The sequence below is a fragment of the Microcebus murinus genome, chromosome 11, assembly GCF_040939455.1.
Source record: "Microcebus murinus isolate Inina chromosome 11, M.murinus_Inina_mat1.0, whole genome shotgun sequence".
In the NCBI taxonomy this organism is placed as follows: domain Eukaryota; kingdom Metazoa; phylum Chordata; class Mammalia; order Primates; family Cheirogaleidae; genus Microcebus; species Microcebus murinus.
This window is the reverse complement of record NC_134114.1, coordinates 58,301,668-58,326,718: the sequence shown is the minus strand read 5'-3', so window position 1 is coordinate 58,326,718 and position 25,051 is coordinate 58,301,668. Positions and strand designations below refer to the sequence as shown.

At 38.3% G+C, this 25,051-nt stretch overlaps 1 protein-coding gene across 2 annotated transcripts in view; it reads right to left on the bottom strand.

Moving 5' to 3' along the window:
- The window catches only part of MSH3 (mutS homolog 3), a 181,933-nt gene that overhangs the window by 142,009 nt on the left and 14,873 nt on the right, over positions 1-25,051 (bottom strand). For both annotated transcript variants that reach the window (XM_020290125.2, XM_020290126.2), the window contains exons 7-8: positions 22,691-22,836; positions 19,232-19,398 (exon numbers count right to left, since the gene is read on the bottom strand). In XM_020290125.2, the coding sequence (XP_020145714.2) occupies positions 19,232-19,398; positions 22,691-22,836 (313 nt within the window). The remainder of the gene's footprint in view (positions 1-19,231; positions 19,399-22,690; positions 22,837-25,051) is intronic.

Here is a 25,051-nt window from a genome sequence, read left to right as displayed (position 1 = left end):
CAATCAGAAGATGTCAACGCCAAGATGACAGAGATGTTAGAGTTATCTGACAAAGCTTCTTGAGCAGCAGTGATAAAAATGCTTTAACAGTAATTATGCACATACTTGAAACAAATGGAAAAACAGAAAGCCAAGGCAAGGAAAAATTCTCTGCAAAGAAATTTTAGAAGGCATAGAGAAAAAATGAACAAAAAATTTAGAAGTGAAAAATGTAATTATTAAATAGAAAACTCAATGTATGGACTCAACAGCAGAATGGAGGGAACAGATGAAAGAATCAGTGAAACGGAAAACAGAACAATAGAAATTACCAAATCTGAACGACAGAGAGAATATAGACTGGAAAACAAATGAATAAAACCTTAGGGACCTGTGGGACTGTAACAAATGATCTAACATTCTTGTCATCAGAGTCCCGAGGGGAGATAAGAAAGAAAGCAAAAGAAGCACAAAAAAGGCCAGGCGCAGTGGCTCACACCTGTAATCCTAGCACTCTGGGAGGCCGAGGCGGGTGGATCCTTTGAGCTCAGGAGTTCGAAACCAACCTGAGCAAGTGCGAGACCCCGTCTCTAGTATAAATAGAAAGAAATTAATTGGCCAACTAATATATATATAGAAAAAATTAGCCGGGCATGGTGGCGCATGCCTGTAGTCCCAGCTACTGGGGAGGCTGAGGCAGAAGGATCGCTTGAGCCCAGGAGTTTGAGGTTGCTGTGAGCCAGGCTGACGCCATGGCACTCTCTCTAGCCTGGGCAACAAAGTGAGACTCTGTCTCAAAAAAAAAAAAAAAAAAGAAGCACAAAAAAACCCAAGAAATTATGGATGAAATATTCACAAATTTGGCAAAAAACATTAAGCTACAGATTCAAGAAGCAAACCCCCAAAAGCCAAAGATATCTATGCAGACACAGGATAGTCATAATTTAACTTCTTAAAACTAAAAAAAAATCTTGAAAACAGCAAGAAAGAAACCATACCTTAGCTACAGGAGTAAAACCATTTGAATAATACCAGATTTTTCAACTGAAACCATGAAGGCTAGAAGGAAGTGGCACAATATTTCTCAAGTGCTGAAAGAGAAGAACTGTCAACCCAGAATCCCATACCTGGCAAAAATATCATTCAAGAATGAAATGGAAATCAAGACATTCTCAAATGAAGGAAACCTAAGACAAGCAGATCTCTTCTAAAATAATGGCTAAGGAAGTTTTCTATATAGAAACTATTAATAAACAATAAAAAGAAATCTTAGAACATCAGGAAAGAACACAGTAAGCAAAAATATGGATAAATACAATAGGTTTTTCCTTCTGAGTTTCCTAAATTATGTTTGATGGTTAAATTAAAAATTATAACACTTCTGATATGGTACTAAAGGTATGCAGAGAAAATATTTAAGACCATTATATTATAAATAGGAGAGGGTAAAGAAGTATAAACAGGCTGGATGCAGTGGCTCATGCCTGTAATCCCAACACCTTGGGTGGCAGAGGCAAAAGGACTACTTGAGGCCTGAAGTTCTAGACCAGCCTGGACAACACAGTGAGACCCCATCTCTACAAAACACACACACACACACACACAAAATTAGCCAGGTATGATGTTGCACACTTATAGTCCCAGTTCCTCAGGAGGCTGAGGCAAGAGGATTGCTTGAGTCCAAGAGTTCAAGGTTAGTGTGAGCTATGATCATGCCATTACAGTCCAGCCTGAGTGACAGAGACCTTATGTCTAAAAACAAATAAAAGCGTAAACAGAGGTAAGATTTCTGTATTGTAGTCAAACTGATAAAATGATGACATAGGCAGACAGTGATAAATTATGTATATATAATGTAATACCTAAAGCAACCTATAAAAAAGCTATACATGATTTAGCAATTATTTCCTTTAATTTGTGCTTTTTGTATTTCATGTTTAGGAAATCTTTTCATATCCTGAGGTCATGAATACATACACACATTTTTTTTTCAACTGAAAATTTTTTGTATGGTTTGAGGTAGGGTTTCATTCTAATTTTTTGTTTTATTTTGTTGGTCATTTTTTTATTTCAAAATATTATGGGGATACAAATATTTTTGTTACATGGATGCTTTGTATAATACTTAAGTTGGGGCTTTTAGTGTGCCTGTCACCATAATAGTATTCACTATATATCATTTTAATTCATTTTTTTAATATGAAACCTATTTCTGAATCATCAAGTGAATAGTCAAGTGAATAGTATCTCTTTCCTATCACATCTGACATCTGTGTCCTATGAGCTTTCTAGGTATGCATGAATTTGTTTTCTCCATCTCTCTTATGTTCATTGTTCCATTTGTCCCTCTCTATATATACCAATTCCATACCACCTTACTATTGCTTTATAAGTCTTGAGTTTTGGTAGGGTAAATCTCTCTACCTTTTTCAGTGTAGTCTTACTTAATCCTGGCCCTTAGATCTAGTTTTCTCAAAGGATCTTGTCAATTTCTCTGAAAAACCCTGTTGCCCTTCTGATTAGAATTATATTAAATTTACATTTAAGAAGTGACTTCTTTATGTTGAATCTTTCCATTCATGAATGTGCTGTATTTTTCTTTTATTTACTTAGTTCTTATTTAATATCTTTCAGTAAAGTTTTCAAATTTTCTTCATTAGGATCTTATTTTCCTTTTGGTGAATAAAGCCCTAGATAATGCTGTTGTTGTTGCTATTTCAAGTGGTATCTTTTATTAAAAATTTCATTATCTATTTGTTGCTGCTGTACTGAAACACTATTCATTTTATAAATTGATCTTACATTTAATGACCTTGCTGAATTCTTATTACTTCTAATAATTTGTCACTTCTAGATTTTCCATATAGGTAATATCTGGTCTGTAAATCATGTCAGCTTTGGAATTTTTAATAGATAGTCTCTAAATATTAATTCCTTTTCAGTTGTGCTATTTAAAAATATGCTTCTGGGCAGTATCTGATCAACTTTAGGTATTAAGAATGTATATATGAAATAATCTACAGATAACATTTTATTAAATATAATTGATATATTAAATTAGGAATTTAATTCTTTTCTTGGAGAATTATAAACATGACAAGCATTAGAAAGAGGATTAGAAGGATTATGCACATAAAGATAAAACTGAAAAAAAATTTCATGAAATACCCTTATTATGTATGGTGCATACTGATAACTTACATTTTCTTCAATATTAGTTGCAACAATACCAAACTGATTCCATGACCTTCAATTTGAAAAATATTGTCTTAGATACAAGTAGATCTACCATTTGATCCAGCAATCCTATTACTGGGCATCTATCCCAAAGAACAAAAGACATTCTATAAAAAAGACATCTACAGTCAAATGTTTATAGCAGCACAATTCACAACTGCAAAGACATGGAAGCAACCCAAGTGCCCATCAATACCTGAGTGGATTAATCAAACGTGGTATATGTATACCATGGAGTACTAGTCAGCTATAAGAAACAATGGTAACATAGCACCTCTCGTATTTTTCTGGATAGAGCTGGAACCCATTCTACTAAGTGAAGTATCCCAAGAATGAAAAAATAAGCACCGCATGTACTCACCAGTAAATTAGTTTCACTGAACACCTAAGTGGACATATAGGGATAACACTCATCAGGCAGGTTGGGGGAGGGGATGGGCATATACATACATAATGAGTGTACTGCACACCATCTGGGAGATGGGCAGGCTTGAAGCTCTGACTGGGGGGAGGGAAAAAGGGCAACACACCTAACCTAAACATTTGTACCCTCATAATATGCAGAAATAAAAAAATTAATTAAAAAACAAAGAAAAATATTGTCTTAGATCAACTGTATTACCAACTTTTAAAATGAATATTGCTACATGCTTCAGTTCCTGCATTTCTGTTTATGTTTAAGACCACATTACCGGCTGGACGCGGTGGCTCACGCCTGTAATCCTAGCACTCTGGGAGGCTGAGGCAGGTGGATCGCTCAAGGTCAGGAGTTCGAAACCAGCCTGAGCAAGAGTGAGACCCTGTCTCTACCAAAAAAATAGAAAGAAATTAATTGGCCAACTAAAACTATATAGAAAAAATTAGCCGAGCATGGTGGTGCATGCCTGTAGTCCCAGCTACTCGGGAGGCTGAGGCAGAAGGATTGCTTGAGCTCAGGAGTTTGAGGTTGCTGTGAGCTAGGCTGACGCCACGGCCCTCTAACCCAGACAACAGAGTGAGACTCTGTCTCAAAAAAAAAAAAAAAAGACCACATTAGCAATAAGGAATGCTTTAATTGTTACAGCTTAATGAGAAAAAACAGGGCAGTCTTAAAATTAAAGTGCTGCGTTGGTACCAAGTGAAGAGCAAATCACTGAAGTCATACTGTGGTTCAAAGAGAGAAAAAGAATGGGAAAGAGCTGAGTCTTTACACAGCACATTCCAGCACAAGAACGCTCAACTGAAAAGAACCTGATCCCGTCCAATAGTGAATTGTGCTGTCATAAACATTTGGATGCAGATGTCTTTATAATAGAGTCATTTATGTTCGTTTGGGCAAAGATACACACTGTAACCAAAATGTCCAAAAAAAAAAAAATCTGTTATTGGGAGGTGGACAGGTGGAAGGGGGGAGGAGGGGAAGGGTATGCACTTACATGGTGGGTGCAGTGCGCACCACTTGAAGGCTAGGCACGCTTGAAGCTCTGGAATAGCGGGGTGGGGGAGGGGGACAGGGGCAAGATATGTAACCCTAACAATATTTGTAGCCCCATAATATAAGGTAATAAAAAAGAACCTGATCCCTCTCTGGTGGAGAATACTGGTAACAGGGAGTCTATGCATATGTGTGGGCAGAGAGTATATGAGAAGTCTCTGCACCTTCCTCTCAAGCTTGCTGTGAACCCAAAAGTGCTCTTAAAATTAAGTTTATTAATAAATAAATGGGACATGATCAAACTACTAAGCTTCTGTACAGCCAAAGAAATAGTCATGAAAGTAAACAGACAACCTACAGAATGGGAGAAAATTTTTGCATCCTATGCATCCGATAAAGGACTGATAACTAGAATATACTTAGAACTCACGAAAATCAGGAAGAAAAAATCAAATAACCCTATTAAAAAGTGGGCAAAGGACTTGAACAGAAACTTTTCTAAAGAAGACAGAAGAATGGCCAACAAACATATGAAAAAATGCTCAACATCTCTAATCATCAGGGAAATGCAAATCAAAACCACAATGAGATATCACTTAACCCCAGTGAGAATACCCTTTATCAAAAAATCTCCAAACAATAAATGCTGGCGTGGTTGCGGAGAGAGAGGAACACTCCTACACTGCTGGTGGGACTGCAAACTAGTTCAACCTCTGTGGAAAGCAATATGGAGATATCTTAAAGCGATACAAGTGATTCTACCATTTGATCCAGCAATCCCATTGCTGGGCATCTACCCAAAAGATCCAATGACACTCTACAAAAAAGACACCTGTACTCGAATGTTTATAGCAGCACAATTCATAATTGCAAGGCTGTGGAAACAGCCCAAGTGCCCATCAATCCAAGAATGGATTAATAAAATGTGGGCCAGGCGAAGTGGCTCACGCCTGTAATCCTAACACTCTGGGAGGCCGAGGCGGGCGGATTGCTTGAGGTCGGGAGTTCGAAACCAGCCTGAGCGAGACCCCGTCTCTACTAAAAATAGAAAGAAATTAATTGATCAACTAAAAGTATATATACAAAAAAAAAATTAGCCGGGCATGGTGGTGCATGCCTGTAGTCCCAGCTACTCGGGAGGCTGAGACAAGAGGATCGCTTGAGCCCAGGAGTTTGAGGTTGCTGTGAGCTAGGCTGACGCCACGGCACTCACTCTAGCCTGGGCAACAAAAGTGAGACTCTGTCTCAAAAAAAAAAATAAATAAAAAATAAATAAATAAAATGTGGTATATGTATACCATGGAGTACTATTCAGCTCTAAGAAACAATGGTGACATAGCACATCTTATATTTTCTTGGTTAGAGCTGGAACCCATACTATTAAGTGAAGTTTCCCAAGAATGGAAAAACAAGCACCAGATATACTCACCAGCAAATTGGTATTAACTGAACAGCACCTAAGTGGTCACATAGATACTACAGTAATAGGGTATTGGGCAGGTGGGAGGGGGGAGGGGGGGCGGGTATATACATACATAATGAGTGAGATGTGCACCATCTGGGGATGGTCATGATGGAGACTCAGACTTGTGGGGGGAGGGGGGAAATGGGCATTTATTAAAACCTTAAAATCTGTACCCCCATAATATGCCGAAATAAAAAAAAAAAAAGAAAAAAAAAATTAAGTTTATTAAAGAAAAAAAAAAGGAGGAACCTGGTCCTCAACTGGGGGTACATTCCTCTTGAATGTTTATTTTTAGCAGCAGAACATGACCCCTTATACCAAACAATTGTTCATGTTCATTTATAATTTTACTATTTTTATACATCTGTTTTACTTTAATATCAAAGTTTGTTTTGACTTTGTTCCTAGAAAAATGTATCAAACCTAAGGCACTAAGTTTTAGGTTTATAAATATTTAAGTCACAACAACAAAAATAATTTAAGTCAAATCAGTTGGGGTAGAGTTAGCAAAAATTGTTTTTTCATTAAAAAAGACATTTTTTTCAATTTTACAATAAACATATTATTACACTTCTGTAACTTTTTAAATATAATTTAACAAATTTAAAGAAGAAAATTTTAACACAAAATAATAAATAAAAGGAGTTGGTAAGGCCAAATTTGGGAAGCATCAATATAAAGTATAAACCCCTCCCACTAGTGCCCAGAATCCTCAATAAAACAGCTCTAGTCTTCCTCTCTTGCCTTAAGCATACAGTGATTCAGCAAAAATGCACTGAACAGCTCTTAAGTGCTAGATTCTGTCCCAGGCTACTCTTTACCCATACATAACTACACTCCAGTTAACTCACTGTTGCAATTCCCTTAGCCCATCCTGTGATAACACTTTCCCGAAGGCCCTCACTCTACCCAGACCCACCTTCTCACACACCTTAGGGCCTATGTTATTCACACCTATATTCTGCCTGGTGTATGGTATAGCATTTCACATTTACTTTGGCTCTCAATACCTAAGAATCATATTGAAATGATTTCATATAAACCCAAGGAATTGAGCTTACTAAGCTCACGCCTGTAATCCTAGCACTCTGGGAGGCCGAGGCAGGAGGATTGCTTGAGGTCAGGAGTTCGAAACCAGCCTGAGCAAGACCCCGTCTCTACTAAAAATAGAAAGAAATTAATTGGCCAACTAAAAATATATAGAAAAAATTAGCCGGGTATGGTGGCACATGCCTGTAGTCCCAGCTACTCGGGAGGCTGAGGCAGAAGGATCGCCTGAGCCCAGGAGATTGAGGTTGCTGTGAGCTAGGCTGATGCTATGGCACTCTAGCCAGGGCAACAGAGTGAGACTCTGTCTCTAAATAAATAAATAAATGATATTGATGGGTTAATGCTAGTTTTTAACCATATATCTCTCTGAATGTCACATAGTTTCAGTAAATTATATCAGTCAATATGGAAAAAAAATTCACTCACACTACTGATTATATCATGAGCAACAGATAAATTACAACCCCACATCCCTACCTTGTCCTGGTTCTCCACCTACATCTTTAACCCCTCCCTTTCTGTTCCTTTCCGTTCTTCCTGCTATTTCCAACTACTGGCATTTTCCAAAGTCAGTGATCTGATTCTTTTCTCTGTATGCTTTTTTTCTCCTTTAGGGGAATTGTTTATTTGTCCCATCTAGGCAGTAGACCGACCTCTTCTTTTCTATCATGCCATTCCTTTGCCCAGAAATATTACATACCTCTTTGCTGGATTTCATGGTCTTCAACCCTTTCCTCCCCAGTTCTCATCCTGAAAGTTTCCTCTAATCAGAAAAGTCTCCCTTCTGTCTTCACATTTCTCTAGTATTTCCAGTCTGTGTGTCCCAGCGCTCATATCATTTCCATAACAAACAATATACCCTTCCCTCCACACCACTTACCAATTTAACACATTGACTATCACACTAGGAAAAAAATTTTTTTTCCTTGGGGGCCACAGTGCTTTAGTATGAAAATAGAATAAAAACTTCAAAAACAAAATGATCCTTTCTAATTTATTGAAAAATTTATTATTTTTATTGTTTTCTGTGCCTGAGTTATACGCAACTTGAAAAATAGTTCTCACAGCTCCCAATGTGAAGAGACATGTGAGTTACATATGCTTCACCAGACCCTGGCTCAAAACTAGCATGAGTTAAATACAAGTCACATGGCAGTTAATGTATTAAAGCCTTCCATCCTGCAAACGACCCAACCAAGCCCACCTCCTCCACAAAGCCTCCCTTGACTATGCCAGAGCTCAGGAAGCTCTCAGCTCTCTAAACACAAAATTGAGTATCATCTGCAGTGTTCACCTGTCTCACCTCAAAAATCAGTTTCTTTGAGAACTAGTAAATATTAATAATTCTGTGTGTTGCTTTCTACAGAATTCCTCTCAACCAGTTCTATAAACATATAACATTTCTAAGCTAAATCAATCTTTACTGCAGTTAAATACAGTGTTCAAAATCACTGCTTTCCATTTGTTTCTCTCTACATGTTCTTTTAACAAACAAAGGATAATAAGATGGTAAGACTGGTTCCCTAAGACCCAGACTAAAATCATAAACACATTTTACATAAATAAAAATAACCTAAAAAATTGATAGTTTATCATTATTTATAAATAATTTTAGCTTACCACTATCTTTGACTAATATTTGTTCTAAACTACAATATGATACAAAGCAAATAAGTCTGTAATCTGAAATATAAAAATAAACATGAAGATTTTCATAGACTTTCAATTGTAATTCACAGAATATAAATCCTTTGGAGACCTCTTGTGGATAAAGTTAAGAATACCAAAAATAAAAAAACCTAACATTTTAAATATCAACTAGTAACTGACAAAAACTGCTGTTTTTAACCTTCAGATTTACTGCGGAATAAAAAAATGGGGTTCGGAGTCTGATATACAAGAAACTTTGTGTGTTTAAAACACATAAAAGGACATCACCAAAAACAAAACAACTTTTTGTATTTGAAAATTTAAAGCTGTTTACTTGTAGTAAATATGGAACAGAATTTTGGTAAATTATGTTTTCATACCTAATTAAAAGCATTCAGTATTCCCCTTGCTAAGTTTTGTTTTTTCTTTATTTTTTTTTAATATGTCTGGGAGTTGTATCTCAGATTGATAAAGGCTAAACTTTATGGATGATAAAATGGAACCACTACTATTTAGGGGAAAAATTAAGGTAGGACCTCACCTCACACACTAAAATAGAATGAAGAAAAAGTAAATTAAACACTGAATGTTAAAAATAAAATTAAGAAAGAAAATAAATCAACTAAAAATACATATATGATAATATAGATGAAGTTCATTCAGAATGGAAAGAAATCCTTTTAAGCATAAAAATAATGGAATGCTACCAGAAGTATGGAGGATTTAGTTGGCTCAGTCTACTAAAATACACAGAAATAGTGAATTAAAATATAACCAAAAAATGCTTTTTAAAGAGAGTCAAAAAACAAAAACTTCAAAAGAGGAAATCCCCAAGAGCTAAAAACAATATGAGAAACACAGCTGTAGGTAGAAAATTACATCCTGAAGGGCCATGCACAGAGAATGCAATAAGAAGGTCCAACATACTTCTGATAGAAGCTCCAAAAGAGAATAGGGGAGAAGCAATATTAAAAGAGATAATGGCTGATAGGAACGATAAGAAGGATAATAACTTCTACTTATAGAGAGCTTTCTGTGTCAGACACTGTTTCAATCACTTATTTAATCCTCACAACAATCCTATGACATAAGAACTCCTAATACCCCTATTTTAAGAAAAGACACTGAAGGAAAACACAGTAGAATAATTTATTCAAAGTCACCAAGGGGAAGAGCCAGTTTTCCAACCCAAGTCCTATGTCACAAGAGTTCATACTGTTTGACCCTTTGACTTTAAAATTTCCACTACTACAATACTGCTCATAGATATAAATTAGCTGTAGACAGTCCACAAAAATGCAGATTTAACTTTTGACTTTGCTTAGTCCAATATGCAAGTAAAATAAAAATGAACAAAGAATACAAAAAGAAAATTTACAAAGGATAAAAAATTACATGTGGTAGTAAACATAGGAAAAATTATATACTCACAATGCTAACCAGAGAAACACATATTAAAACAAAAGCAGTCATTAAAATTTGTTATAGGCCGGGCGCTGTGGCTCACGCCTGTAATCCTAGCTCTTGGGAGGCCGAGGCGGGCGGATTGCTCAAGGTCAGGAGTTCAAAACCAGCCTGAGCAAGAGCGAGACCCCGTCTCTACTATAAATAGAAAGAAATTAATTGGCCAACTGATATATATATATAAAATTAGCCGGGCATGGTGGCGCATGCCTGTAGTCCCAGCTACTCGGGAGGCTGAGGCAGAAGGATCACTCAAGCCCAGGAGTTTGAGGTTGCTGTGAGCTAGGCTGACGCCACGGCACTCACTCTAGCCTGGACAACAAAGCGAGACTCTGTCTCAAAAAAAAAAAAAAAAAAAAAAAAAAAAAAAAAAAATTTGTTATGACCCAAATACAATACCCAAGACTGTCTTTGGTATGGCAAATTCAGGCCTTTGAATCTCATGTGATGAATGAATATTTAGGACTATCACCAGGCAATACCTCTTGCTCGACAGAAATTCAGTTTTGGCAATGTCTGTCACTGTAGAATGTTTTGATATTTTACTGAATTTTGCCTTATTTTATAAAACTAAGTGAAAAACAGAAAAATTAATGTGTTAATACAACTGACTCACTTTATTGTTAATCAATACAACTTAATTGAATACACACTCAGTTATAAAGAAAAATTAAAATCAAAGACATGAAATATTGAAAACACAGTCTTAGAAGCCTACCTTTAAATTTTTTTTTAGAGATTTTATTAATCTTTTTAGCTAGGAACAAAATCCCTTGTACATTTGCTATTTGACTTTTAATTATTCAAGTTTGAGCACATGGTCAGAAAAGGATTAAGATCAAAATAAAGAGACTTGATGCAGAATTTTTCATCTCTGCAACTGGCAGAGATTATTTAAATGATCACTCCCAATGTTGTCAAGGGTTCAAAGTACTATACTAGTGAAAGCATAAATTGATATTACCAATTCTAGCAAGCAGTCAAGAGCTTTATAAATATGTATACCCTATGACCCAGTAATTCCACCTTCAGGAATTCATCTTAAGGAAATAACCAGAAATATACACAAATATTTCTATGTATTGATATTCATCACAGCAATATTTATAATACTGGGAAAAAAGAATACAATATAACAAAAGGGGAATAGGTAAATTACGATCAATTTATATGACAAAATGTTGTGCATTTTGTTTTCAAGAGTGCCTATTTAAATATTAGCAGACGAAATGATGTTCACTAGGATTTGTTTCAAAATAGATAAGCCAGAGGGAAAAGAAGGAAGAAACAGAGAAACAAAATTTGTCCTGAGTTGAGAAATGTTGATGGTGGTAGATGAAGGATGGATTCATGGGAGTTTACTACACTATCTTGTGTGATTTTGTATTAATATATTTGTTTGAAATTTTCCATAATATAATGAAAAAATACATAGGGAATTTGTAAATAAAAAAAACACAATATAGGGGGGCGGAGAAAGATGGCGGACGAATAACACCGCCAGACAGAGGGTCTCTGCAGAAAACACAGATTCTAGCAGAAATTAGACGACAGAAGCAAGAAGACGAGCATACAGCGGACAAGGGCCGGAAGGAGGGGTACCTGAGACCCCGGGAGACTCCACGGGAGGAGGCTGCGGAGGAGAACTGCGGAGGAGGAGGCTGAGACCACCGGAGCAGCCCGGAGACCAGCGGCAAGGGTAGGTGGATTTGCTGTTTCCCCTCCCCTGCATTTGGGACTGCTGGTGGGCCCCCCAGCGGATGAAGAGACCTGCGGCAGCCAGCCAGAGACCGCCACCGCCAGCCAGTGGTGAGCCTGTAGCAGACATGGCGCCAGGTTCCCAACTTCCTCCGGGCACCTCCGTGTGCACAGACCCGAGTCACACGGCAGGCGCCATATTGCCTCTTCCTCCCTTCCGCCGACCCTACCCTCGGCTGCCCAGAGAGACAATACAGCCACCAGCCGGAGGCACCTCCAGGGAACGGGACCTTCCCATTTGGGAGCCTAAACCTGACTCAGGGGAATTCAGACTGTGAGCTTCCTACCCGCCCGCCCTCCCAGGTGCTGCTGGCACCGTGTTCCCAGGAGAACAGTGCCGATTCAGAGGCTGAGAGACATAGACCCAGCTTGGGCTCCCTGTAGGTGAATTGGGACCGGAAATCCTCTCCCTGGTGGGGATACAGTTTGAACTCTGGGACCCAGAGGTCGGACCTGCAGACCAGATCCCCTGCGCCGAGGGCTAGCATTGCCCGGGGCACAGAAGGGTTATACATGAACAGCCTACTGAGGTGTGTGTGCCTCCAGGGGCGGATCGGCATCATAGAGGGCAACCCTCCTCCCAGGAGGAGGCCGTGAGCCCAACCCAGGTGGTGTTCCTGTGCAGGGAACCTCCCCTCCGGCATCACAGTCCGGGGAGGCCTAGTGGCTTGTGGTCTGGCCTGCTGGCAGAGGCACAGGAGTAGCTGCGGAGTTGGAGAGGGTGGAAAGAAGTGAGGCCCGCTCCAGACTGTGGGTCTCAGACAGCCCCACCCCCACACACAGACTTTCTGGCTGAGCGGGACCATTCGAGCCCCGCCCTGACAGCTTTCCCTGGAAGCAGAAAACAGAACTTTGACCCTGCTAACGGCCTGAGGGCAGGCTTACCCAACCCAACTCCGCCCAGAACAAGAGCTGTTAACAGGACACAAAATCAACAGTATAGCTTGTTCCTCCAAGCAAACGCCACCTACTGACAGGGACGGCATCTTGCACAGCCTTTCCACGGCACCCACTGACTCAATATACAGGGTATGGTCCAATTCCACCCACAGACACCACCTAATGCCTCAGAAACTAAACAAGGTGTGTGAATACCCAAACAATAACTTAAGGAAAGAAACAACAACTGATCGACATGGGAAGAAATCAGCAAAAGAACTCAGGAAATATGAAGAACCAAACGGAAAACACACCCCCAAAGAGGAGCACCAGCCCCCTAGAAACGGACACCGACCAAAATCAGGCAACCAATATGACAGAAGAGGAATTTCGTACGTGGATCATAAGAACACTCACCCAGCTGCAACAACAACTCAATGACCAACACAAAGAAACCACAAAAAGCCTCCAGGATATGGGAAAAGAAATAGACACAATGAAGAAAAGTGTAACCGAACTCCTGGAAATGAAGAATCAATTCAAGGAACTACAAAATACAGTGGAAAGTCTCAAGAACAGGGTAGATGAAACAGAAGAAAGAATCTCAGAGCTTGAAGATAACACCCTCCAATTAAATAAATCAGTCACAGAAATAGAGCAGAGAAACAAGAGAAAAGAGCAAAGCCTACAAGAGCTGTGGGATTATGTGAAGAAACCTAACGTGAGGGTCATAGGGTTACAAGAAGGGGAAGAAGACAACACTCAAGGGTTGGACAAGCTGTTTGAAGATATAATAGAGGAAAATTTCCCAGGCCTTGCTCAAAATCTTGATATACAAGTTCAAGAAGCTCAGAGGACCCCTGGGAGATTCAACGCAAATAGGAAGACGTCACGACATGCAGTCATCAGACTGACCAAAGTATCAACTAAAGAGGCCCTTCTAAGAGCTGTAAGACAAAAGAAGCAAGTAACATACAAGGGAAAGCCAATTCGAATAACATCAGACTTCTCTAATGAGACTTTACAAGCAAGGAGAGACTGGGGCCCCATTCTCACTCTTTTGAAACAAAACAATGCCCAGCCTAGAATATTATTCCCTGCAAAACTAAGCTTCATATATGAAGGAGAAATAAAAACATTCTCAGACAAGCAAAGGCTCAGAGAATTCACCAAGACAAGACCATCCCTACAAGAAGTACTTAAAACAGTGTTACGCACGGAACATCATAATAATAACCCACGAATATAAAAACAACCAAAACCCAAAGATATTAAAGGCCAGATATTACAATGGCTCAAGACAGAAATCATAGCAACAACATCCAACCCAACAGAATGATCAGTAATCTACCTTACCTATCAGTTCTCTCAATAAATGTGAATGGCTTAAACTCCCCACTCAAGAGACATAGGCTGGCTGAATGGATAAGAAAATACAGGCCAAGTATAGGCTGTCTTCAGGAAACACAATATAGACTAAAAATAAAAGGGTGGAGATCAATATTCCAAGCAAATAGAAGCCAAAAAAAGGCTGGTGTGGCAGTTCTAATTTCAGACGATTTAGTTTTTAAACCAACAAAAGTAGTCAAAGAGGGTTATTATATAATGGTGAAGGGCACAGTCCAACAAGAAGAGATAACAATTTTAAATATATATGCACCCAACTTAGGTGCACCCAGATTCATAAAGCAAACCTTACTGGAGCTAAGCAAATGGATTAATAGCAGCTCCATAATCACTGGAGATTTCAACACCCCACTGACGGCACGAGACAGATCCTCCAAACAGAAAATTAATAAAGAAATAATGGACTTAAACAAAACTCTAGAACAATTGGGTCTGACAGACATCTACAGAACATTCTACCCAAAATCCACTGAATATACGTTCTTCTCATCAGCTCTCGGGACATTCTCTAAGACTGACCATATCCTAGGACACAAAGAAAATCTCAAGAAATTTAAAAAAATAGAAATCATACCATGTACCTTCTCAGATCACAGTGGAATAAAAGTAGAAATCAACCCTAACAGAAACTCACATTTCTACACAAAAACGTGGAAATTAAACAACCTCCTACTAAATGATTACTTCGTAAATGAAGAAATCAAAATGGAAATAAAAAAGTTCTATGAAGAAAACGACAATGGAGAGACAAGTTATCAACTCCTCTGGGACACAGCTAAAGCAGTTCTGAGAGGAAAGTTTATCTCCATAAATGCCTATAACCAAAAGACAAAAAGATCACAAATAGACAATCTAATGAAACGACTCAAAGAGCTGGAAAAAGAAGAACAGACCAACCCCAAACCCAGCAGAAGAAGTGAAATCAACAAGATCAAATCAGAACTAAACGAACTTGAAAACAGGGAAGCTATTCAGGAGATTAATAAAACAAAAAGTTGGTTCTTTGAAAAAATAAACAAAATTGACACACCATTGGCTAAGCTAATGAAAAGCAGAAAAGAGAAATCTCTAAGCTCCATCAGGACTAAAAAAAGGAGATATCACAACTGATCCCAAAGAGATACAAGATACAATTTATGAATACTACAAAAATCTTTATGCACACAAACCAGAAAATGTGGAGGAAATGGACAAATTTCTAGAAACACACAGCCTCCCTAGGCTCAACCAGGAAGAAATAGATTCCCTGAACAGACCAATCTCAACAGCTGAAATAGAAATAGCAATTAAAAATCTCCCTAAAAAGAAAAGTCCCGGTCCAGATGGCTTCACACCTGAATTTTACCATACTTACAAAGAAGAACTAGTACCTATCTTGCAGAAACTATTCCACAACACCGAGAAGAACGGAAACCTCCCCAACACCTTTTATGAAGCGAATATTACTCTGATACCAAAACCAGGAAAGGATGCAACAAAAAAAGAAAACTACAGACCAATATCCCTAATGAATATAGATGCAAAAATTTTCAACAAAATCTTAGCTAACCGAATCCAGACACTTATCAAAAAAATAATCCACCACGACCAAGTGGGCTTCATCCCAGGGATGCAGGGATGGTTCAACATACGTAAATCTATAAATGCAATTCACCACATAAACAGAAGCAAAAACAAAGACCACATGATTCTTTCAATAGATGCAGAAAAAGCTTTTGACAAAATTCAACACCCTTTCATGATACGAACACTTAAGAAAATAGGCATAGAAGGGACATACCTAAAAATGATACAAGCCATATATGACAGACCCATAGCCAACATCATACTGAATGGGGAAAAATTGAAATCATTCCCACTTAGAACTGGAACCAGACAAGGCTACCCACTATCTCCACTTCTGTTCAGCATAGTACTGGAAGTCTTGGCTACAGCAATCAGACAGGAAAATGGAATCAAAGGTATCCAAATAGGGGCAGAAGAGATCAAACTTTCACTGTTTGCCGATGATATGATATTGTATCTAGAAAACCCCAAGGATTCAACCAAGAAACTCCTGGAACTGATCAATGAATTTAGTAAAGTCTCAGGATACAAAATCAATACACAGAAATCAGAGGCATTCATATACGCCAACAACAATCGAATTGAGAACCAAATCAAAGACTCAATTCCCTTCACAATAGCAACAAAGAAATTAAAGTACCTAGGAATATACTTAACCAAGGAGGTAAAAGACCTCTACAGGGAGAACTATGAAACACTGAGGAAGGAAATAGCAGAGGATGTAAACAGATGGAAATCCATACCATGCTCGTGGATCGGCAGACTCAATATCATCAAAATGTCTATACTACCCAAACTGATCTACAGATTCAATGCAATACCTATTAAAATCCCATCAGCATTCTTCACAGATATAGAAAAAATAATTTTATGCTTCGTATGGAACCAAAGAAGACCCTGAATATCAAGAGCAATTCTAGGCAACAAAAACAAAATGGGAGGCATTAATATGCCAGATATCAAACTATACTACAAAGCTGTAGTAATTAAAACAATATGGTATTGGCACAAAAATAGGAATATTGACCAGTGGAACAGATGTGAGAATCCTGATATAAAACCATCCTCATATAGCCATCTCATCTTTGACAAAGCAGACAAAAACATACGCTGGGGAAAAGAATCCCTCTTCAATAAATGGTGCTGGGAAAACTGGATAGCCACCTGTAGAAGGCTAAAACAGGACCCACACCTTTCACCTCTCACAAAAACCAACTCACGCTGGATAACAGACTTAAACCTAAGGTATGAAACTATTAGAACTCTAGAGGAAAAAGTTGGAAACACTCTCCTAGACATTGGCCTGGGCAAAGAGTTTATGAAGAAGTCCCCAAAGGCAATCACAGCAGCAACAAAAATAAATAAATGGGACATGATCAAACTACAAAGCTTCTGCACAGCCAAAGAAATAGTCATGAAAGTAAACAGACAACCTACAGAATGGGAGAAAATTTTTGCAACCTATGCATCTGATAAGGGACTGATAACTAGAATATACTTAGAACTCACGAATATCAGGAAGAAAAAATCAAATAACCCCATTAAAAAGTGGGCAAAGGACTTGAACAGAAACTTTTCTAAAGAAGACAGAAGAATGGCCAACAAACATATGAAGAAATGCTCAACATCTCTAATCATCAGGGAAATGCAAATCAAAACCACAATGAGATATCACTTAACCCCAGTGAGAATGGCCTTTATCAAAAAATCTCCAAACAATAAATGCTGGCGTGGTTGCGGAGAGAGAGGAACACTCCTACACTGCTGGTGGGACTCCAGCAATCCCATTGCTGGGCATCTACCCAAAAGATCCAATGACACTCTACAAAAAAGACACCTGCACTCAAATGTTTATAGCAGCACAATTCATAATTGCAAGGCTGTGGAAACAGCCCAAGTGCCCATCAATCCAAGAATGGATTAATAAAATGTGGTATATGTATACCGTGGAGTACTATTCAGCTCTAAGAAACAATGGTGACATAGCACATCTTATATTTTCCTGGTTAGAGCTGGAACCCATACTACTAAGTGAAGTATCCCAAGAATGGAAAAACAAGCACCGGATATATTCTCCAGCAAACTGGTATTAACTGAGTAGCACCTAAGTGGACACATAGGTACTACAGTAATAGGGTATTGGGTAGGTGGGAGGGGGGAGGGGGGCGGGTATATACATACATAATGAGTGAGATGTGCACCATCTGGGGGATGGTCATGATGGAGACTCAGACTTTTGGGGGGAGAGGGGGAAATGGGCATTTATTGAAACCTTAAAATCTGTACTCCCATAATATGGCGAAATAAAAAAAAAAAACACACAATATAAAAGTGATTTTGCAACATGAGTCCAACCTCATAAATGAAAAAAAGGGATATACATACATGGAAATAAAACACCAAAATGTTTAATAGCCATTATCTCTGTGTTTGACTTATTATGCTTATCTTTCTTTGTGTAACTCCCAATTTCTTCTAAATGAACACATATTAGTTTTATAATCAGAAAAACAAATTATGAAAGATACTCTGAAAGAAATTAAATTCAAATGAAAATGAATACTTAACACTAAGCACAAAGAAACATATGGAACTTCACTTAATGAATCAGTTTCATTTTCTAACTGATTTGTCAATCTACTAAATTAAAATCCTCCTGGGCTTCCTTGCCTGGTCTGAAGTACAAATTCCTCAGTATATACAGTCCTCCTCACTCCAGTAAGCTCCAGCATGCCTTTCCCATATCTTTCCCACTATACTACTCTGGGTGGCAGTATAGAATCTTCCCAGTGAGGCAACCTCATGTTAGGGATTTAGTAACACCATGCCCTGTGAGTCCAATTACATATGTACATATCTGCCTCTCCTGTTGGATTGTAAACTATGCCAGACACATATCATAACCACATCTTCTTCCTCTGTATGCACAGTGCCTAGCACCCAGCCTCACAAATAAGTGGTGTGATCTTAGGTCTAATGAACAAAACCACCAGACACAGCCATGAGTTGAAATTTGCAGCACAAAGCATTTTCAAAATTACATAAGCTTTGTAAGAAATGAATTCTAATTTATCTCCAGAAACTGAAGATTAATTGTCAAATAATACATTTAATATCATAAACCTCTTACTAATATCATTAAATAATATCAAGAACCCCTTTTAAAAGATCAACTTCTAAATTCCTATGTTAAGGTAACATTACATGTAATTTTGTTTTTCTTTTTAAAAATTTCCACTACTACAGTGGAAATATAATTTCTACAAATAAAAACTATTTTTAACAACTTTAATAAGTATTGGTTTGGGGACTGAATCTAACTTTCAGAATCAGTACTATTTTCCAGCAATTCACCAGCTTACCTAACAGCTGTGGCTCTGTGGATGAGAATCTCTGTTTGCTCCGACAAGGCTGATGGAAGCAGCAGCTCAACAGGCTGCAGACATGATATCCGTGTCTCCAGCTCTGAACGGGAAGCAGAGTCCTGGAAACTATCAAACACAACCTCACCTGTGGCTGGCTGCACTCCCTGAAAATAAATACAAATGGGATGTCACAGAAAATATATTTTTTTCCAGTTATATCAATGACACAGGCATAAACCTGGAAAAAGTAAAGATAATATACTCTCTAGTATGCAATCCATTTCTGAAATATTTGGAAAGCTATGAGCTTTTCAAGACTCTTACATACCAGGTCAGATTCCCAGATATTTAAACTATGCTAAATGGGATTTTCAAGAGACACCATGAATACAAAGTCCTAGATCTAATATACCTAATGGAGTGACTACAGCAAGTCACCAAACCCTACTGGGCCTCAGTTTCTTCCTCCCTAAATGGGAATAAACCAGCCTACTTCCTTCATAGGGTTATTGTAAGGACCAAATCATAAAATAAATGTGAATTCTTTGTGAACTACAAAGTACGATACAAATAGTAGTTATCACCACTAAAAGCAACAAGTGATATGATCCTAGTAAAATGATCACCAGAATAATAGTAAAGTACTACTTCATTATATAAAATACATAAAAAGTATAATTTTTACAAAAAAGATTAAATATAACAAATTTTTGAATAAACCCCTAGTCTATCCAGTGAAATAACCATGCCAACTTAAAGCCATCCCCTAAAACCCTATGCCAATAATGGCAAAGATAAACTGGAAAAGATCACTGTTTGGAAGAGGTGATGTGAAGTTACTTAGCTGAAGTCCCAGAGTGACAATGTGCTGGAACCAAGGTTCAAACCCAGGTAATCTGACTCCTGGGCATACTTTATCCACTACTGAAGCTGATGAAATGCATGGGGCTAGTTACAGACCGCATTAGCTTAGAAGGGAAAAAGTTACTAATCCCTGTATTCATATGCCACTGACGGAAAGCCAACCGACACAGCCACTTCTGAAAATAGTCAGGCATTATCTAGGAAAGTGGAAAATATCCATACCCTGTAACTCAGCAATTCCTCCCCTAGGTACACACTCCTAAGAAACTCGGGCATATGTATACTAGAAGATACCTACAAATATGTTTAAAGCAATATTCTCTGTACAACTAAAAACTAGAAAGAACCCACATGTACATCTATAGAGGAATGAATAAACAATAAATGATGAAATGCAATAGGACACAGCAATGAGTAACCTACAACACATGTAAAGAAATGTCACATACAAAGTGGTAAACAAAAGGAGCAAGACCTAAAAGAATACACACACATATTTACATTTGTATATAAAGTTTAAGGTAGTAAAGTTGGAACTAAAAGCCAGGAAATTATTCTTTTCTGGATTATAGTCACCTCTGGAGGCAAGAGACACACAAAGAACTTTTTTTTTCTTCTCATTTTTTTTGTTTTTTCTGAGATAAAGTCTTGCTCTGTCACCCAGGCTAGAGTGTCATGGCATTAGCCTACAGCAACCTCAAACTGCTGGGCTCAAGCAATGCTCCTGCCTCAGCCTCCTGAGTAGGTGGGACTACAAGTCAGTACACCCATCCCCAGCTAATTTTTTCTATTCTTAGTAGAGACAGGTCTCGCTCTTGCTCAGGCTGGTCTCGAACTCCTAACCTCAAGCAATCCTCCCACCTTAGCCTTCCAGCATGCTAGAATTATAGGCATGAGCCACCGCACCTGGCCCAGAGACCTTATAGTTTGTAGGTATATTAGAGTACCTGACCTTTGTGAGTGCCTCATGTTACCCTGCAAATTTCTGTTTTATGCATTTTGGCATTTTAATATTTTGTAATTGTTTAAAATCTCCCATTTGTAGCTCAAGGAACTAACTTAATTCTAGCCCAGGGGCCTTCTCTAGTTCCCAGAGAGTTGGACTGTCAGTACAGTAGGATACATACATAAACTTATGTCCCAATCTATAAACCAAGCATTTACAAAAGCCATGTTTGGCTTTTGTAAATGTTGAAATAACAAATTTATCAGTGAGACAAGTTCCCTTTTGCTGTATTTAATCAGAGAAGTGGTCTATACTGTAATACCTACAACAGCTATTACTCTGTGTGATATGAGACATGGAGAAACCTAAAAAGTCAGTCCATATAAAACTGTGTTGCCCAGACTGGAGGCACAGGGCCTCATCATGGTAGTGCTACAACAGCAAAGCCTATGGTTTCAGATGACTCAGTACCCAAAAGATGACTCCCCAATAGTGACCGGGGAATGTATAATACTCATCATGTTTAGAGAAAATCCAGGGAGAACAATGTTGTGGGTAAAGGAAAATCAGATCTCATTTCAGCCACATTGGGCTTAAGGAGCAAGAGCAAATTCTAAGTGTCTTTGTTCAATAAAAATTTGAATGCAGGAGCCTGGAGCTCAAAAGAGGTGCAGCCTGGACCCAGAGCTCAGCAAGTCATCAGTCCAAAAACAGTTGTTAAGGTCAAGGACAGGCCCTAAAAAACTCTTTTGGGGAAACAAACACTTTTCATCTTTTCAAGCCCTAGTTCACACACATGGTTAACTTTGGAGGTAGGCCAGAGAGTATTCCTAAACACACTAAGTAGGAATTACATACCATTAACTCTGTTCTTTAGAATGGGTTTCTGGTAAATATAAAATAGTACATTACATATGTTAAAGCTTAAAAGCAAACAAACTTCCTATCTGTAGACAAGTTCAGCTGCCTGTAGCTAGATAAAAAGTGCTTCTCAGCCAGGTATGGTGGCTCATGCTGTAATCCTAGCACTCTGGGAAGGCCAAGGCAGGAAGATTGCTTGAGCTCAGGAGTTCAAGACCAGCTTAAGCAAGAGCGAGACTCTGTCTCTACTAAAAATAGAAAAGACAGCCAGGTGTCATGGCATGCACCTATAGTCCCAGCTACTTGGGAAGCTGAGGTAGGAGGATCGCTTGAGCCCAGGAGTTTGAGGTTGCAGTAAGCTATGATGATGCCACTGCACTCTAGCTCAGGCGACAGAGTAGACTCTGTATCAAAAAAAAGTGTTTCTCAAAGATAAAAAAATCACTTAGAGCCATCCAACACCAATAGTAATGCTAAGTCCCTGAGAGAAGGACTTATTAGTTAAATAAATATCAAGTTAGCACAGAGTGATACAGTCATTAAAAGGTGGCATATCCTAGAGCACATGGACCAAAACTATCTGCTAGCTTTCCATAGCATAGAGTACCAAGCAGACATATGAGAAAACTGTAACTAGTGATTTGACATATATTTTGAGGAAAATGCTTTTCTAGTACACTTACTTGAAGGCACACTTCATCAGATATCATTACAAGCCATACATTACTCACCTTTAGAGATACTATAAACATCTGTCATTCTTTCTGTACCTACAATATACTTACCACAATGCCAATGAAAATGTTTCCCTTTTTTTTGTCCTTAACATTTTCTGTATTTTCACAGATACACAGAAGATAGTTGGCAGAAGTATCAGTCATTATCTCATCGACATTTATAGCATCATCCAGTTTGATTAGGGGATTCACATGTAATAATAATTAAGGAAAAATATACACTAAATTCCCATTAACTATTTTCTCCTTTAAAATTATGGTTCATTTCACCCAGTACTTTTGCTCTGTGCAAGAATATTCTGTCCTGCATTCATTCTTCTGATTTATTCTGATCATAGTTGCATTCCTGATATTCCCTAAGATATAAGGATCATGAAGACAGATAACTATTATCTTCTCACTTTCACAGGGCCTAGAAGAGTACATCAGTTCCTATGAAAGCTCTAATGTTACCCTACTTCTTTACTCAAATGGTGCTGAGACTTTAACAATCCCATAATGTTTAATTTCAGAAGCCAAAGCATAAACACACTAAAATGCTATACATTATCTATCTCCTTTAAAGTGCCTAAAGCTCCCAGAAATAGCAAGAGAATTTTTTAAAGATGTAAGAGAAAAAAACAGAAATATAAGTACATACATATATGTACATGTGTATGTATGTATAAAATGAGTCCATTAATTAAATTCTCAGTGATCAAACTTATTTTTTTTTTTTTTTTTTTGAGACAGAGTCTCGCTTTGTTGTCCAGGCTAGAGTGAGTGCCGTGGCGTCAGGCTAGCTCACAGCAACCTCAAACTCCTGGGCTTGAGCGATCCTTCTGCCTCAGCCTCCCGAGTAGCTGGGACTACAGGCATGCGCCACCATGCCCGGCTAATTTTTTATATACATATCAGTTGGCCAATTAATTTCTTTCTATTTATAGTAGAGACGGGGTCTCGCTCTTGCTCAGGCTGGTTTCAAACTCCTGACCTTGAGCAATCCGCCCGCCTCAGCCTCCCAGAGAGCTAGGATTACAGGCGTGAGCCACCACGCCCGGCCAATCAAACTTATTTTTAACAAAGTCAGTCTGGGTACCTCCAATCTGGATATCAGGAGATAAGAGCTATAATAGTAACAAAGGAGAAGCTGAGGGGTACTATTTTAGAAATATGCTTCAAATAAGAGACTCAAGCTTAGGCAAAAGAAAAACTAAAATTACTTTCAGTCTGATTAATTTAGAACAACACAGGGCCATTAATGGTTTGGACTCCATTCTGAGTGACAGAAGTTTCCTATTTATGATATTAATGGAACAAAATAGCCCTTAGAATTTGGGTAGAAGCTAAACAGGTTGTAAATAAGAAGATCTGTAATAAGCCATAACAGAAATAATACTTTCACACAGTAGCATTTAAGATTCTCTTGTCCCAGCCAGGTGCGGTAGCTCACACCTGTAATCCTAGCACTCTGGGAGGCCTAGGCGGGCAGATTGCTCGAGGTCAGTTCAAAACCAGCCTGAGCAAGAGTGAGACCCCGTCTCTACTATATATAGAAAGAAATTAATTGGCCAACTAATATATATAGAAAAAATTAGCCGAGTATGGTGGCACATGCCTGTAGTCCCAGTTACTCGGGAGGCTGAGGCAGTAGGATTGCTTGAGCCTAGGAGTTTGAGGTTGCTGTGAGCTAGGCTGACACCACGGCACTCACTCTAGCCTGGGCAACAAAGCAAGACTCTGTCTCAAAAAAAAGAGATTCTCTTGTCCCTACATTCTTTTAATTTAAGAGACCTGACACTACTCCATAATAAACATTTTAAAATGTACTATTATCTCATTTTTTAAATAATTATTTGGTTTTTAAAATTGACAAAATTTTATAACTTTGCTTTTGGAATTATTTCACTTCAGGTAACACTGACTTTATGAACAACTATAAATCTGGGGGCAATAACTGTACACACTGAAAATTCTTGCAAAGAGAGAAAAAGCTTGACCTAAATCCATTTTCAAAACTAATAAAATTTTTATGAAGTTAACAATGAAGACGGACTGCTATTATATTTTACAAGCATTTAATTGTAACTTAATTTTGACTTTGATGGTTTTTTCACATTTTGAAATTAATAAGTTATTTTTTAGGGCCTTATTTTGAGACGACCCTGAGAAGCTTGTAGGTCTTAAGCATCTTACTACTGCCCACAAATGAACGGTCTAGGGAAGATGTAATTTTAAATAGGTACTTTACCCCATACCTTTTATAGAAGGCATCCTCAAACTACAGCCCAACGGCCACATGCCGCCCACCTAGGAAATTTATCTGGCCCGCCAGGTGTTTTTGCCGCAGCTGCCTGTCCTGCTTAGCAGCTGACTCGTCCAGGGCCCACATACGCACTCTCCAATGGTCTGAGGGACAGTGAACTAGCC